Source organism: Beta vulgaris, chromosome 4 (assembly GCF_026745355.1).
Source record: "Beta vulgaris subsp. vulgaris cultivar EL10 chromosome 4, EL10.2, whole genome shotgun sequence".
In the NCBI taxonomy this organism is placed as follows: domain Eukaryota; kingdom Viridiplantae; phylum Streptophyta; class Magnoliopsida; order Caryophyllales; family Amaranthaceae; genus Beta; species Beta vulgaris.
Window position 1 is genome coordinate 30,714,854 of NC_079205.1, and position 14,997 is coordinate 30,729,850.

At 36.6% G+C, this 14,997-nt stretch overlaps 1 protein-coding gene across 1 annotated transcript; it reads right to left on the minus strand.

Annotated features, from left to right (window-relative positions):
- Positions 1-353: 353 nt before the first annotated feature.
- Positions 354-1,640, minus strand: LOC104907790 (uncharacterized). Its single transcript, XM_010696780.2, has 2 exons — positions 1,253-1,640; positions 354-1,132 (listed from the first exon to the last, which is right to left on the minus strand). Exons 1-2 carry the CDS (start codon positions 1,638-1,640, stop codon positions 354-356), a joined length of 1,167 nt encoding a protein of 388 aa, XP_010695082.2.
- Between the last annotated feature and the right edge of the window lie 13,357 nt (positions 1,641-14,997).

The window sequence follows — 14,997 nt, forward strand, 5'->3', positions numbered from 1 at the left end:
GAAAAAAAAAATTAATTAAGGTCCGAAATTTTTATTTTTTTATGGTTCGAAATTTTTTTTAAAAAATGTCCGAAATTTTTTCTTCGGTATTTAATCTTATTGAGTTCGACGATTTTTATTTTTATTTTATTATTTAGTCGAAAATTATAAATATTATTATTCATTATTTTAATACTTTGAAGTTTAATTTATTATGTTGTGAGAATGGGTAGTATAGGAAGGGCATATAGGATAGAAATATTATATACCGACATTAAATAGTTAGTTCGGCATGATTATATTTTTCTTCCCAGCTAACTGTTTATATTTTTTTTCTCTGATAACTGTTTATATTTTTCTTCCCTACTAACTGTTTATATTCTGGCCAGAATATCATGTTGTTGACAAAACAGTCCCATTGAACCAAAAAAACTTTCCCATCCATTCTCCCTCATTTCTTGAATGAGTGTTTGACTCGTAGAGACTAGTTTTATAGCATTCACAATATCTTGAGACTTTTGTTGTAAATCTTGACAAAGAACATCAGCAATTCTCAAAATTTCTTCCATTAAATGTGCTATGAACACAAAATCAAAGGAAATCAATAAATTTAAAGCACCATCAGCATCCTCGCATTGAGAATATGTACACGACTTATCTACCATGATATGCTCAAGTACTGAGACTTTTGCATTGAACATTTTAAGCAAGCTACGAATTGAGTAAAGATGTGAACCGTAACGTGTATCTCCAGCTCTTTTGAGGGTACCCATCTGATTAACCCCTCTACCACTTTCTATTTCACCAATAGATAACAAACATTTAATTTCAACAGCTTTAGTTGCATGCAATTCATCAAGACATTTGGGAGATGCAGCAATGACATTGACAATAAAAGTCAAATTAGAAAAAATTTGATGTATTGGACTTACATCTCTAGATGCAGCAACTAAAGCGAGCTGTAAACGATGAGCATAACAATGAACATAATAAGCATACGAGCAATCAGACAGAAATAATGCCTGCAAACCATTCAACTCACTTCTCATATTACTAGCACCATCATATCCTTGACCTCGAATATTTTCAATCGCTAATTCATGTCGAGAAAGGACTGAACACAATTCCCTTTTGAGAGTTGCTGCCGATGTATCTGAAACACGTATAAGGTCAAAAAATCGCTCCCTAATTGTTCCGTTTCAGTCAATAAACCTTAATACAAGTCCCATTTGCTCTCTTTTAGATTCATCTCATGCTTCATCAACAATAATACAAAATTTGGAATCTCCAATTTCTTGTTTAATGTTCTTGCGAACCATATTAGAAATAATATGGAGAATCTCTTTTTGGATCGATGGAGCAATGTACTTAGAATTATAAGGAGCTTGTCTTATTGCTTTGCCAACATCTTTATTATATATCGCCAAAGTTTTTCTAAATTCAAGATAGTTTCCTTGATTGTGTGAATCCTTCGACTCATCATGACCTCTTAAAGCACAACCTTGTGTAGTTAACAAGCGAAGAACATCAATAGAAGCCTTGAGACGCAAGCGATTTTGCTTAATTTGCCTTTCACTTTGTTTATTGATAACATTACGAATATTTGCCTTTTGTTTAGGGAGAGTCCTATATGATTGTACAACATTCGATGTATTGTACATGGACCTTCTCCCACATGAGCAAGGAATCCACAATGTCTTCCATCATTAACCATTATCCAATTTTTAAATCCGGTTAAAGTAAATGCCTTTACTCGAGCATCTGGTGTCTCAGTAAACAAATAACAAGGTAGACAAAATGCTACATCTTTTGAGGGAGAGTATTCCAACCAATCGGGAAACTTTTGAAACCAAGTAGACTGAAATCGACGATGATGTTTCACTGGTCTTGAAAAAGGGTAATCTAACTTGGGTTGGTATGGGCCTAGTTTTATATAAGCACGTCTTACTTCGTTTCGTACTCTTCCAGCTGGATAATCCCAAATTGGAGGACGTAATCCTGGGTCACGTTCTAAAGAATCTATATCTACTATATCAATTCTCCTCCTTGGAAAAGGCTCTTCTTCTTGGTTGTGTGTTGTCGTAGGATTAATATCTTCATTAATTGGGGTTGTATTTTCCTCAAGTGAAATTGTATCATTTTCTTGCCTTTTTCTTTTAAAAAAGGAGGTAATAGATATTTGTTTATTCATGTTGTTGACCTGAAATAATATTCAGATGTTCTTTAGCTAATCGCTAAAAGTATTACTTTTAAAGTTGTTTCAAGAGTCAAGACTTAATACACATAACATTAATCAGTTAGTTTAACGCAACTCAATAAATATAAACAGTATAATAAAAAGTAAGCGATAAATTGAGTTTAAGAAAATACATACCTAATAAGTAATAAGCGTGCGTTGGCACAAAGATCGATGCTTTTATCTGAATAATATACTAATTGCCTACATTTGTCAATTTTTCGTATTAGTAATTAAATTGATATTAGTAAATCAACTACTTATATATACTTATATTTTATTTATCATTTCAAATGCAACAAAGGGGTATTTTTTGTGAGATATAAAATATTCCATTATTGCATTCAAAACAAAACGGAGGAAGTAATATAATTTAATAATTACATAATACAAAACTCAATAATATTGCTTGCATCTACAATAATTTATAAGGCCAATAAAACACACACATGAATAAATTTGAAAAAACAAAAAAAATGAAATTGAAATAATATGAATCTATGATGATTGATGAGTGGCGTGTGAGAACAATTCATCAATCATCATAGATTCATACATGGCATGTGAATGTGAATGAATTGTTAACAATTAAAAAGTGCTGCAAGTTACTAGCTTACTGCAGTAATCAATCAGTAGGCAGTAGGCCAGTAGCAGTTCAGATTTCAGAAATTACCAAGAGTCAAGACTCAGAGTTTGCGGGCTGCGGCAGAATTGCAGTTTGCTTTAATTAGAGCAGATTTTTTTTGGTTTTCTTTTCAGGATTTATCTTTTAACTAGCAGTTTACTAGTTTAGCCGTGTGAATTTTTTTTTAAGCTAGGCTTTTTGGGCTCAACAAGCTTTACTTTTTTAAAAAAAAAAAAACTTAGGGGGGGCTAGGCCCAGGCCTGCCCCCATTAACATCCACCACTGCTCACACACAAGAGCAATGAATCCATGGAGTGCTTACTGATAAGCAAACAGGGGATAGTATGCAAATTACTGTTGTTTATGGGCTATATACTGTAGAAACAAGGAAGAGCTTATGGATTGATATTCTTAGATTGGATAGCTCTATGCAGGGGGAATGGTGTGTGCTAGGGGAATTTAATGCCTTGCTTGACTATGCTGATAGATTTCAAGGTAGGCCAGTTACTACTTATGAAATTCAAGATTTTGCATCTTGTCTGGAAAATAGTGACTTATCTGAGCTCAGGATTTGTGGTCATTATTACTCCTGGACTAATAAAAGTCAAGGGGATAATAGAATCCTTAGCAGAATTGATAGGTGTATTATCAATTCTCATTGGCTGAGCAAATATACTGGTGTTACTGTGGACTATTTGAACTCAGGGTTGTCTGATCATAGTCTTTCCTGATTAAATGCTCCAATAGTACTCACTCAGGAGGTAAGCATTTCAAATTCTTCAACTACATGGCCAGCCATGAACATTTTGACCAACTTATTCATGAATGCTGGGGCACCTTTGAGAATAGAAATTGGATGAAGCAAATCTGGAAGAAGCTTAAAGCAATGAAGGGCAAATTAAAACATTTACACAATAAGGATTTTGCAAATCTTGATCAAAGAATCACTCAATTCAGAGAGCAATTAGACAACATTCAAACAGATATTCGAAACAATGTAGCTGACAGCTCTCTGCAGTCACAAGATCATGATTGCATTCTGATGTTAAAAAAGTTCTTGGCAGTAGAAGAGAGTGTTTATCAGCAGAAATCTAGAATTTAGTGGTTGCAGCTAGGTGATGGGAATAATCATTACTTCTTTCAGGCAATGAAAGACAGATATGCTAGGAATAACATTGATATCTTGTATGATGCTCAGGGCAACAAACTCACACTGAATACAACCATTCAAGCAGAAGTGCTCAACTTCTATAAGGGTTTGTTAGGCTCAGCAGCAAGCATTCTACCTGGAGTTGATCTTACTACAGCTAGAGCAGGAAGATAGGTTGGTATTGAAGCCTATAATGATCTTATTGCACCTGTTACAACTTTAGAAATTGATGATGCTAAAGCCCCTGGTATTGATGGTTTTAATAGCTTTTTCTTCAAGAAAATATGGCATACTATTAAGCCACAAATGTATACGGCTATATGGGATTTCTTTGAAAATGGAGTCATGCCTAATGAGATTAATGCTACTGTAGTCACTCTTATCCCTAAAGTTCCCAATCCTACCTATGTTAAAGATCTAAGGCCTATTGCCTGTTGTTCTGTGATCTATAAGATAATTGCTAAAATTATCACATTAAGATTACAGAAGGTTATTGATGATGTTGTGGATCTTGCTCAAGCTGGATTTATTCCTAATAGGACTATCTTTGACAATATTCTATTGGCAACTGAACTTATCAAAGGGTACACTACTAAGCAAGTCAGTCCTAGGTGTATGGTCAAGATTGACTTGAAGAAGGCTTATGATTCTGTAGAATGGTCTTTTCTGCAAATGATGCTCTCTGAAATGGGGTTCCCTCTGAAATTTATTCAATGGATCATGGTGTGTGTCACATCTGTTAATTACACCATCCTTATAAATGGAACCCCTAGCCCTCCTTTTCCTGCTAAGAAGGGCCTAAGGCAAGGGGACCCTATGTCTCCCTTCCTTTTTGCCATATGTATGGAGTATCTATCAAGGTGCCTAGATCTCTTGAAACATAATCCAGATTTCAACTTTCATCCTAAATGTGAAAGTCTTGGCATCACCCACTTAATGTTTGCTGATGACTTGCTTCTCTTTGCAAGAGCTGACCAGAGCTCCCTCACTCTACTTATGCAAGCATTCAATAAATTCTCTGCTACCTCAGGGCTTGTTGCTAATCTTGACAAGAGCAATGTATATTTTACTGAGATCCAGGAAGAAGAAGTTCATAATCTTCAGGATATGCTCCAAATGCCAATTGGGATCTTCCCTTTTAGATATTTAGGGGTTCCTCTGCACTCAAGAAAGTTGTTTTGTACTAAGTGTAAACCACTCATTGCAAAAATTGTTGCTAGGGTCAAAACTTGGACAGCTAGAAAGCTTTCCTATGCTGGTCGAACACAATTGATAAGATCAGTTCTTCAGGGCGTTCAAGCTTACTGGTGTCAGATTTTCTTGTTATCAAAGAAAGTTCTTAAGGAAATTCAGACTACTCTCAGAAGTTTCCTATGGACAGGCTTGGATCCCACTTCTAGAAAATCTCCTGTTTCTTGGGATTATATGTGTAACAAAAAGGTATGTGGAGGGTTGAATTTTAAAGAAATCACTACTTGGAATAAAGCTACAATTGCAAAACATTTTTGGGCTCTGGCTCTAAAGCAAGATAGACTATGGATCAAATGGCTACATGTCTATTATATCAAGCAGACTGATATCTGGACAGATAATATTCCTAATAGATTGTCTTGGGCTATGAAGAAAATCTTTGACTCCAGGCATACACTCATAGATGAAGCCACCTGCAATCAGTTTGTATATCAAGACAAATTCTCTATTAGGAAATGCTATTGGTTTTTGAGAGGTGATAGGCCTAAGGTGGAGTGGAGAAGAATTATTTGCAATAGTAAGGCAGCTCCTAAAGCCATTTTTACAACATGGATATTGCTTCAAGGTAGACTAAGCACAAAAGATAGGCTGTTTCAATGGGGAGTAGTCAGAGATCAAAAGTGTCCATTATGTAATGCTACTGATGAAACACCAGATCATCTATTTTTCACTTGTACCTACAACAAGCATATCTGGAGTAGATGCCTGCAACTCATTAATGTTCCTATCGTTACTAATCTTTTCATAATCATCCCTACTGTGGCAAAATACAGTAGGAAAACTTGTAGAAAACATCAACTGCTAAATATTATGATTGTAGAATGTGTTTATCATATCTGGCTACAGAGAAATAGGAAGGTGCTTGATGATAAAACTCTTAGCCCTCAGCAGGTAGTTAAGCACATTGTTTTTGCTATTGCTTATAGGCTTTTGTTGCTTTATTGTTCCCTGGGTATGTCCAGGAGAAGTTGGCAGGAGCTTGCTTTGAGGGCCTCAATTCCAAACCCTTCCTAGAAGGTGTGGGAAAGGTGCCTTTTTGAAGCCTGCCCCTCTTAGGTTGTACCTTTTTTTTTGGTAGTCAATAAAAACTTTGAATTGCCAAAAAAAAACACAAACCTCTTTCCACTTCTACTTTGAATTCTCATAGGGCCACACAAGTCCATATGAATTAATTCTAATGGTTTAGCGGTGCTTACTACAGTTTTAGATTTGAAAGAAGATCTAACATGCTTTCCTCGGGCACATGCATCACAAACTTGATCAATATGAAATTTTATAGATGGTAATCCAAAGATAAGATCTTTTGATTGAAGTTTGTCAAGTAGTGAAAAGCTAGCATGTCTTAGACGTTTATGCCAAAGGAGTGAACTATCTTCAATTACACTAAGACACGTGAGATTGATTTTAGGAACAAGATCAAGATCCACAATATATGTGTTCCCTTTCCTTGTTCCTTCCAAAATTACATTCTTAGTTTTAATGTTAATGATCAAGAATTTTTCATTATTAAATTTGACAACATCTCCCTTGTCACAGAATTGGGAAATACTTAATAGATTATGTTTTAGACCTTCAACTAAAAATACATTTTCAATGGAATGTGATGGTGACTTACAACCTTACCCATGGCAACTATGTTACCTTTCTTATTGTCACCAAACGTCACATTTCCACCTTCATAGGTTGAGAGTGAGAGAAACTTAGATTTGTCTCCTGTCATATGCTTAGAACAACCACTATCAAGATACCAAGTGTTGTTCCCCTCACTCCAACCTGCAAAAATCAACTAGTTGTTAGTTGTAGGAACCCCTTGTTTCGTGGGTTCATGTTCTTGATTAGCTTGATTTGACAACCCATTTCATGTTACTCATCTTCACATTTGTGCCAATTATATCAGTTTTTAGTTGACATTGATTAATGTAATGACCTACCTTTCCACAATACATACAAAATTTATCACTAGGTAGGACAACATATTTCTTGTTCTTGTTCCTTTTCTTGTAGTTTTCAAAATCAAGACCTTCCTTTCTTTTTGTCTGTGGTCTCTTAATCCACTTAGGAACTACCATCGTTTTTCCTCTGTTCCTTGCAAAAACCCTTCTTCAGTTTATTGTTCTTCTTCCTCTTCCGACTCTGAATCTCCCCAAGCAGCTATCATTTCCTTACAAACGTTCGCCTTAGAGAAGGGTGCCTTGGCTTCCTTGTTCCTTTCAGCGAAGCGTTCCTTGTTCCTTTCTTTGGTTATATCATTTTCCCAAAGTGGACATTCCTTGATGAAGTGATCTGTAACTACCACATTTATGACAAGCATCTTTGTTAGAAAACTTTTTGGTTTTACCTTTGAAGTTCCCGTTCTTCATGTTCCTATACATCTTTCGAAATTTTCGGACCATGAGAGCTGCTTCCTCTTCTTCTGAGTCAGAGTCATCTTCATCATCTGCTTTGAGGGCAATGAATTTTGATTTGGAGCTTCACCATACTCAGTATCAAGGTGAAGCTCATGAGTCATACGAGACCCAACCAGCTGTTCCAAGTTGAACTTAGTGAAGTCTTTTGTTTCTTATAAAGCAGTGCCTTAGCCATCCATCTGTCCTTAGGAAGACTCCTAAGTACTTTTCGAACCTGTTCCTCTGATGAAATAAACTTTCTAAGAGAAGTTAACTCATTAATAATGTTAAAATAAACTACACAAACTATCCACAATCTAACCTAGTTAAAAACTCTTTCGAGACTGGGAACAGGATCAGACATGACTAGGAACAGAGATGAGCAAAATATACAAGGAACTATGATAAAAAAATTTGTTGTACACACTATCTCTTCCCCCTTTGTCATTATCAAAACCAAATATTGTACCTGCAGCACTAGAGAGTCAACAGTCTAGGTAACAAGCAAGTTGCTCAAACAGACATCTCATAATATTAGCCATCCAAACACACAAACAGAATATGCAGGCTGAGAGTAATATTAGAGACAACAATAATTAGTCAATATGCAGAGTAAGGCAAAAAGAAAGTGAAGAAAGCAAAGAGAATATTAAAAGTACTTCATGTGTCTCAGAAGGACAGAAGAAGAGGAATCCAAAAGATTGTTATGGTAAACCCTCATTCGGAACATCAAACCATTCCCCCAGTTTCTTCTCAGTAATGGTAACTACAGACCCATTGACAACCGACACACACACACACCCTCAGTTATGGTAAACCCAAAACAAAAACTTTCATCTCCTTTCATAAAGACCCTCATCTATGCTAACAATTTTTAACCACTTCTGAAATTTTAAAATTTTCAACAACTCATTCCACTTAGACTTTTTGCACCATGCAATGTCTACACAAAAGCCCACAAGAAATTGTGAAGATTTTGTTTTCTTACCTCGTTTTGTAGGTACAGCGATTTCTTGTTCTTGTTCGCTTTCAATCTCATGATCACTTCTTCCTTTTTCGGGGAGAGAGAAACTGGTGCAGAGGATGCCGATTTTGACCCAGAAGAATCTGCGTCATTCTTGGATGATTCTTGAGCACTTAATTCCTCAGGAGATGGTGTTTTCTCTTTCGGGAAATTTGCATGAGCATCAGAATTTTGAGTTTTGGAAGACATGGTGACAGAGTTTTGGTGAGGTTGAAGATGAGAATGAGGAGAGAGAGAGAGACTTGTGATTGATGTGTGAAAATTATGAGGGTCAGTGATTTGATGTGTTAGGTTTATAAAGTAATCATGATCGTGTGAAAAGAAATGGAAGATAGGTTTAATGAACGGTTTATGGGTTTTCGGAAGGCAATTAATGAAGTTACTTCACTTAACTTAGATTAATTGAACGTTAATTTTGGGCATAATTCAGATTAATGTTTTTAATTTTTGGATGGAAAGGTGTGAAAAGAAAAAAAAACAAGGAAATGTGGAGAAAAGAAATAAAAGAAAAAAAATTTACTCTTGCATATGATAAAAATGTGTCCATAATATACAAACTACATGCATACCAAATATGTGCAAGGACACTAAGGGTAATATTCAGAGACATATGTGAGTCCTTATACTTGACCCTAGGTGTATGAAAATTAATTCATGAAGTTGCAGGACATACTTAGTAAGAAACAATTTGGGGGACAAACATCATGTGACATTTAAACAAATTTTATCATTCCTAGTTCCAAGCGTATCTTTTCAAACCTGTCCCTAGATAGAGGTTTAGTCAATATGTCAGCTATTTGATTTTCAGTAGGACAAAAATCAACTTTGACTAATCCCTTCTCTACATTGTCTTTTAGGAAATGATGTCTAATGTGAATATGCTTGACTCTAGAGTGATGAACTGGATCCTTGGAAATACAAATAGCACTAGTGTTATCACAAAATATAGGAACACACTTGAATTTTATGCCAAAGTCACGTACCTGTTGCTTGATCCACAATACCCGCAGCTGCCACGTATTCAGCTTCTGCTGTGGAAAGAGCAACGGTGTTTGTTTCTTTGAGCTCCAAGAAACCAAGCTTGATCCTAGGAACTGGACAAATACCGATGTGCTTTTGCGATTCACCAAGTCTCCAGCATAGTCAGCATCGGAATAGCTTACTAGATCAAAGATGTCACTTCGAGGATAGAACAAACAAAGTCATCACTTCCTTTCAAATATCTAAGAATCCTTTTAACAGCTGTCAAATGGGATTCCTTAGGATTTGATTGGAATCTTGCACATAAACCAACACTAAAGGATATATCAGGCCTACTAGCAGTTAGATAAGTAAGGACCAATCATACCTCTATAGAGTTTCTGATCTACGGACTTACCACTTTGATCCTCATCTAACCTTGTACCTGTTCCTATAGGAGTATGGTTTGTTTTTGCTTGATCCATCCATATTTTTTCAATAACTCTTTTACGTATTTTTGTTGATGGATCATTGTCTCGCTTTTAGTTTGCTTAATTTGCAAGCCAAGAAAGAAGTTTAATTTTCCCATCATACTCATTTCAAATTCACTACGCATTAACTCAGCAAATTCTTTACAAAGAGATTCGTTAGTTGCACCAAAAATTATATCATCCACATAAATCTGAACCACTAGGATGTCTGTTCCTTTGGATCGAAGGAACGGGTCCTATCAACTTTGCCTCGTATAAAATCATTAGAAAGTAAGAATTTTGAAAGTCTTTCATACCATGATCTAGGAGCTTGCTTAAGCCCATAAAGAGCTTTATCTAGCTTATAGACATGATTTGGAAGATCCGGGTTTTCAAAACCAGGAGGTTGTTCCACATAGACGTCTTCAATCAAATATCCATTTAAAAAGGCACATTTGACGTCCATCTGGTACAACCTAAAACCCATGAATGATGCAAAGGCAATCAAAATTCTTATTGCTTCTATTCTAGCTACGAGAGCAAAGGTTTCATCAAAGTCAATACCTTCTTGTTGATTGTACCCTTTGGCTACGAGTCTGGCTTTTTTCTTATGACTGTTCCATGCTCGTCTAGCTTGTTCCTGAAGACCCATTTTAGTCCAATTACCTTTTGGTTTTGGCTTGGTCTCAAGGTGCCAGACCTTGTTCCTCTGGAACTCATTCAGTTCCTCTTGCATGGCGTTTATCCAGTCAGACTCCAGTGGCATCATTGTGATCTCGTGGTTCTGTCATAGACAAAAAGGCATGGAAAGCACATAAATTTTTCAGTTGGGATCTCGTTTGAGTTCCCTTTTCAATATCACTTACTATTAAATCCAATGGATGGGATTTTAAGTGTTTCCACGGTCTTGGTTCAAATCTTCTTGTCTCTGCTCCTCCAGTTTGAGGAGCTTCATTCGTCTCGTCTTCTGGATGAATTTCTGGTGCCTGTTCCTCCTGTATAACAGGATCAGGAACACTATCTCTTCTTCAGAAATATGCTTTTTGTCGTTACCTGCAGGTGTTAGTTCCTCATCAATGTTTACTGACTCCTCAATACGAGTCAGTCCTATTTCAAAGTCATTTTCATGACTTGGTTCCTGCAGAGAGTTAGTTTCATCGAAAATAACATGGACACTTTCCTCAACACACATTGTTCTTTGTTGTAAACTCTATATGCCTTACTACTTAAAGCATATCCAATAAAAACAGCCTCATCGCTTCTAGCATCAAACTTTCCTAAATTGTCTTTACCATTGTTATGTACAAAGCATTTACAGCCAAAGATTCTAAAGTATGAGATATTGGGTTTTCTTCCTTTGAGTAGCTCATAAGGGGTCTTCAAGACAATAGGTCTTAGCATGACTCTATTGATTATGTAGCATGCCGTATTCACTGCTTCAGCCCAGAAATTTTCGGAAGATTGCTTGCTATTATCATTGTTCTTGCCATGTCCTCCAAAGTGCGATTCTTCCGTTCTACCACGCCATTTTGTTGTGGGTTCTAGGAGCTGAGAAGTTATGATCAAGACCTTCATGCTGCAAAACTCATCAAATTTTGAGTTTTCAAACTCCTTACCATGATCAGAACGCAAGTGCTTAATTTTAAAACCACTTATTCTTTGAGTTCTTTTAGCAAAGTTAACAAATTCATCAAATGTCTCATCTTTGCTATGAGAAAAATAACCCAAGTGTATCTTGAAAAATCATCAACTATTACAAGCACATATCTCTTACCAGATCGACTTTGGATTCGAACAGGGCCACACAAGTCCATATGAATCAATTCAAGGGGACTTTGTTGCTTACCATTTTCTTTGATTTGAACGAGGATCTAACTTGTTTACCTTTTGCACAGGGTCCACAAACTTCATGGTTTGAGACTTTGATAGTTGGTAATCCAACACCAAGTCCTTACCACTTAGCTTCTGGAGTAATGTCATACTTGCGTGACCACATCTTTATGCCAAAGAAGTGGTTCATATCGACGGCACTTAAAACACGTTAGATTGTTCCTAGGAACAAGGTTGAGATCAACAACATAGGTGTTCCCTTTCCTTGTTCCTTCTAGAATTTTGGTACCTGTTCCTGCATTACTTACTATACAATGTTCATCAGTAAAATTTACACTGTTCCCTTTGTCGCAAAATTGAGAAATACTAAGCAGATTATGTTTTAAACCCTCGACCAAAAATACATTGTCTATGGAATGTGACTTAGACTTTCCTACCTTCCCATTGCAACTATGTTACCGGTAAGATTGTCTCCGAAGGTCACAGTTCCTCCATCATAGGCTGAAAGCGAGAGAATTTTTCTTTATCTCCTGTCATGTGTTTAGAACAACCGCTATCGAGGTACCACAGGTTGTTCCCCCTCACTTTAGCCTGCATCAAAGCAATCAGTCAGTGGTAGGAACCCAGTTTGACTTGGGTTCCTCTGTTGGGCTAGTATTTCTCTTAGCTTTCCAAACTTGTTTGATCAAGTGGGTGTTCATTTCAATATGTTCTTCTCTGGAGGAACAGTCAGACACTAAGTGTCCACTGTTCCCACAGTAAGAGCATATTCGGCTGCTTGGAAGATCAACATATTTTTTCATTTTGTTTTTCTTCTTGTGATTGAAACCTAGCCCACTTCTTCCTTCATTTTTATATTTTTGTATCCAACTTACTGGATCAGGAAGATCGTTCTTGAAGATTCCATTTTCTCTTTAAGTACCAGATATTTACTTAAAAATTTTTCATGTTCGAATTTTAACTTTTCGAACTCGGATCTGGTATTTATAGAGGAACTGGTTCCTTCAGGAACGAATAGTTTCAATTCAGCCATTTCCATATTCAAGAAGTAGTTTTCATTTTTAGCATTTTCAAAAGCTTCTCGAATACGTCGGTTTTCATCAAAGACTTCAAAGAATCTTTCCTCAATGTTTGCATTCACTGTTTTAAACCAATTTGAATGACCTTTGGTGACTTCTAAGGCTTTTTCTAAATTTTCTTCTCTAACCAAATGCCTTGTAGTCATCTAAGGTTTCCAAAAGTAGTTTTATTAATTGATTCTTTGAAAGTTCTTTTAACTCTTCTTCAATAACATTTATGCGTACCTTGTTGTTTGGCAAGTCTTCTTCTTCGTCTGTTTTTGCCATGAGACATAAGTGAGTTGTCTCCTCTTCTGGTTGTTCCTGCTCCTCGTCTGAATCGGATTCTCCCCAGGCAGCTACCATGGCCCTTCTCATATCAACTTTTGAGAAAGGTTTTTGTTGTTCCTTTCCCTTCTCCTTGTTTTTCCTTTGCTCTTTCATTTTCCCAAGAGGGCATTCCTTTATGAAGTGATCCGGACTTCCACACTTGTGACACTTAACTTTCCGGCTTTTTCATTCTTCCCTTTGTAGTTCTTGTTGAAGAACTTTTTGAATCTTTTCACGATCAGTGCTGCCTCTTCATCATCAGTTTCTGAATCCTCCAGTCATCGGACTTGAGAGCCAAGCCTTAGGCTATTAGAGTCAACTTCATGAGTTCCTAGATGGATTTCATGAGTCAACAAGGAACTGGAAAGTTGTTCGATATTGAATGTGGTGAAGTCTTTAGTTTCAAGAAAGGCAGTAACCTTTGCCATCCATTTTTCATCCTGAGGAAGACTTCGTAGAACTTTACGTACTTGTTCCTCGGGAGTGATGATCTTTCCTAGAGATTCAAGTTCATTTATGATGTTGGAGAATCTTGTGAGCATCTCTTGAACAGACTCCTTAGGCTTCATTTGAAATAGCTCATATTTGTGCATGAGCATGTCAATCTTCGATCGCTTGACTTCGTTTGTTCCTTCGTGAGTAACTTGAAGAAGTTCCCACATTTGCTTGGCTGACTTGCATCCCATGATTCGATTGTGTTCATGGGGACCAAGACCACAGTGAAGAATTTCTTAGCCAAGTTGTTCATCTCCATCTTGTCGAAGTCATCTTTATCAAATTTTGAGAGAGGCTTGGGGATGTCTTCACCTTTTTCATTTTTCTCTGTGACTTCGAAGTCACCAATCTCTATTACTCTCCAAACTTGATAATTTTCGGCCTTAATAAAATTTCCATACGATTCTTCCAGTATGGATAATACTTGCCATTAAACATGGGTGGACGCTGAGTTGAGTAACCTTCTTCCAATCTTTCTCCTGATGTGTTCATCGTTTCCAGGAACTAGCTCCTCAGTGTTAACTGATTTTGGAGGAACTAGGCTCTGATACCAATTGTTAGTCTTGGACGAACACTTAAGCAACTACAAGAGGGGGGTGAATTGTAGTTGGAGAGATTTTCAAACTTTTTGCGGAAATAAAAGAATGATTGAATAAGAAAGAAATAATTGCATGAATAAGAAAGAACTAGGAACAGGGATTTTTACAAGGAAAACTTCCTAGGCCCAATAGGAAGAAAAACCTTGACCACGAGGGATTTTGACTCAATTCTCTTTAATAACTTTTAGGCCAAAAGACTCTCTTTTGTACAACCTAAATTCGGACCAACTCTATTCCTCTAGGAACTGGTTCCCGTCAGCCTGTTCCCCTGAACAGTTGACTTCTCCTTGACTTCACTCGAAGCCTTTCTTTTCTCTCTTCTCTTTCTCTTTCTCTTTTTCTCTCAAAATGATTACAGACTTAGATTCACTCAACCCAATCTATAATACATCAATTTCTAAGAAGAAGAAAACCGAATGTACTTTCTCTAAGAATATTACATAAAATTCTGAAAGTATATCTAAAAGATCGTTACAAATCTATTTGTAGAGACCTATTTCCACACTTCTCCACGATTTTCTCCAACTTCTCCATGATCTTCTCCATGATCACACGTAGCTTCAGCACTTCTCCATAATTGTCCGTTGATTTTTACCGTTGCAG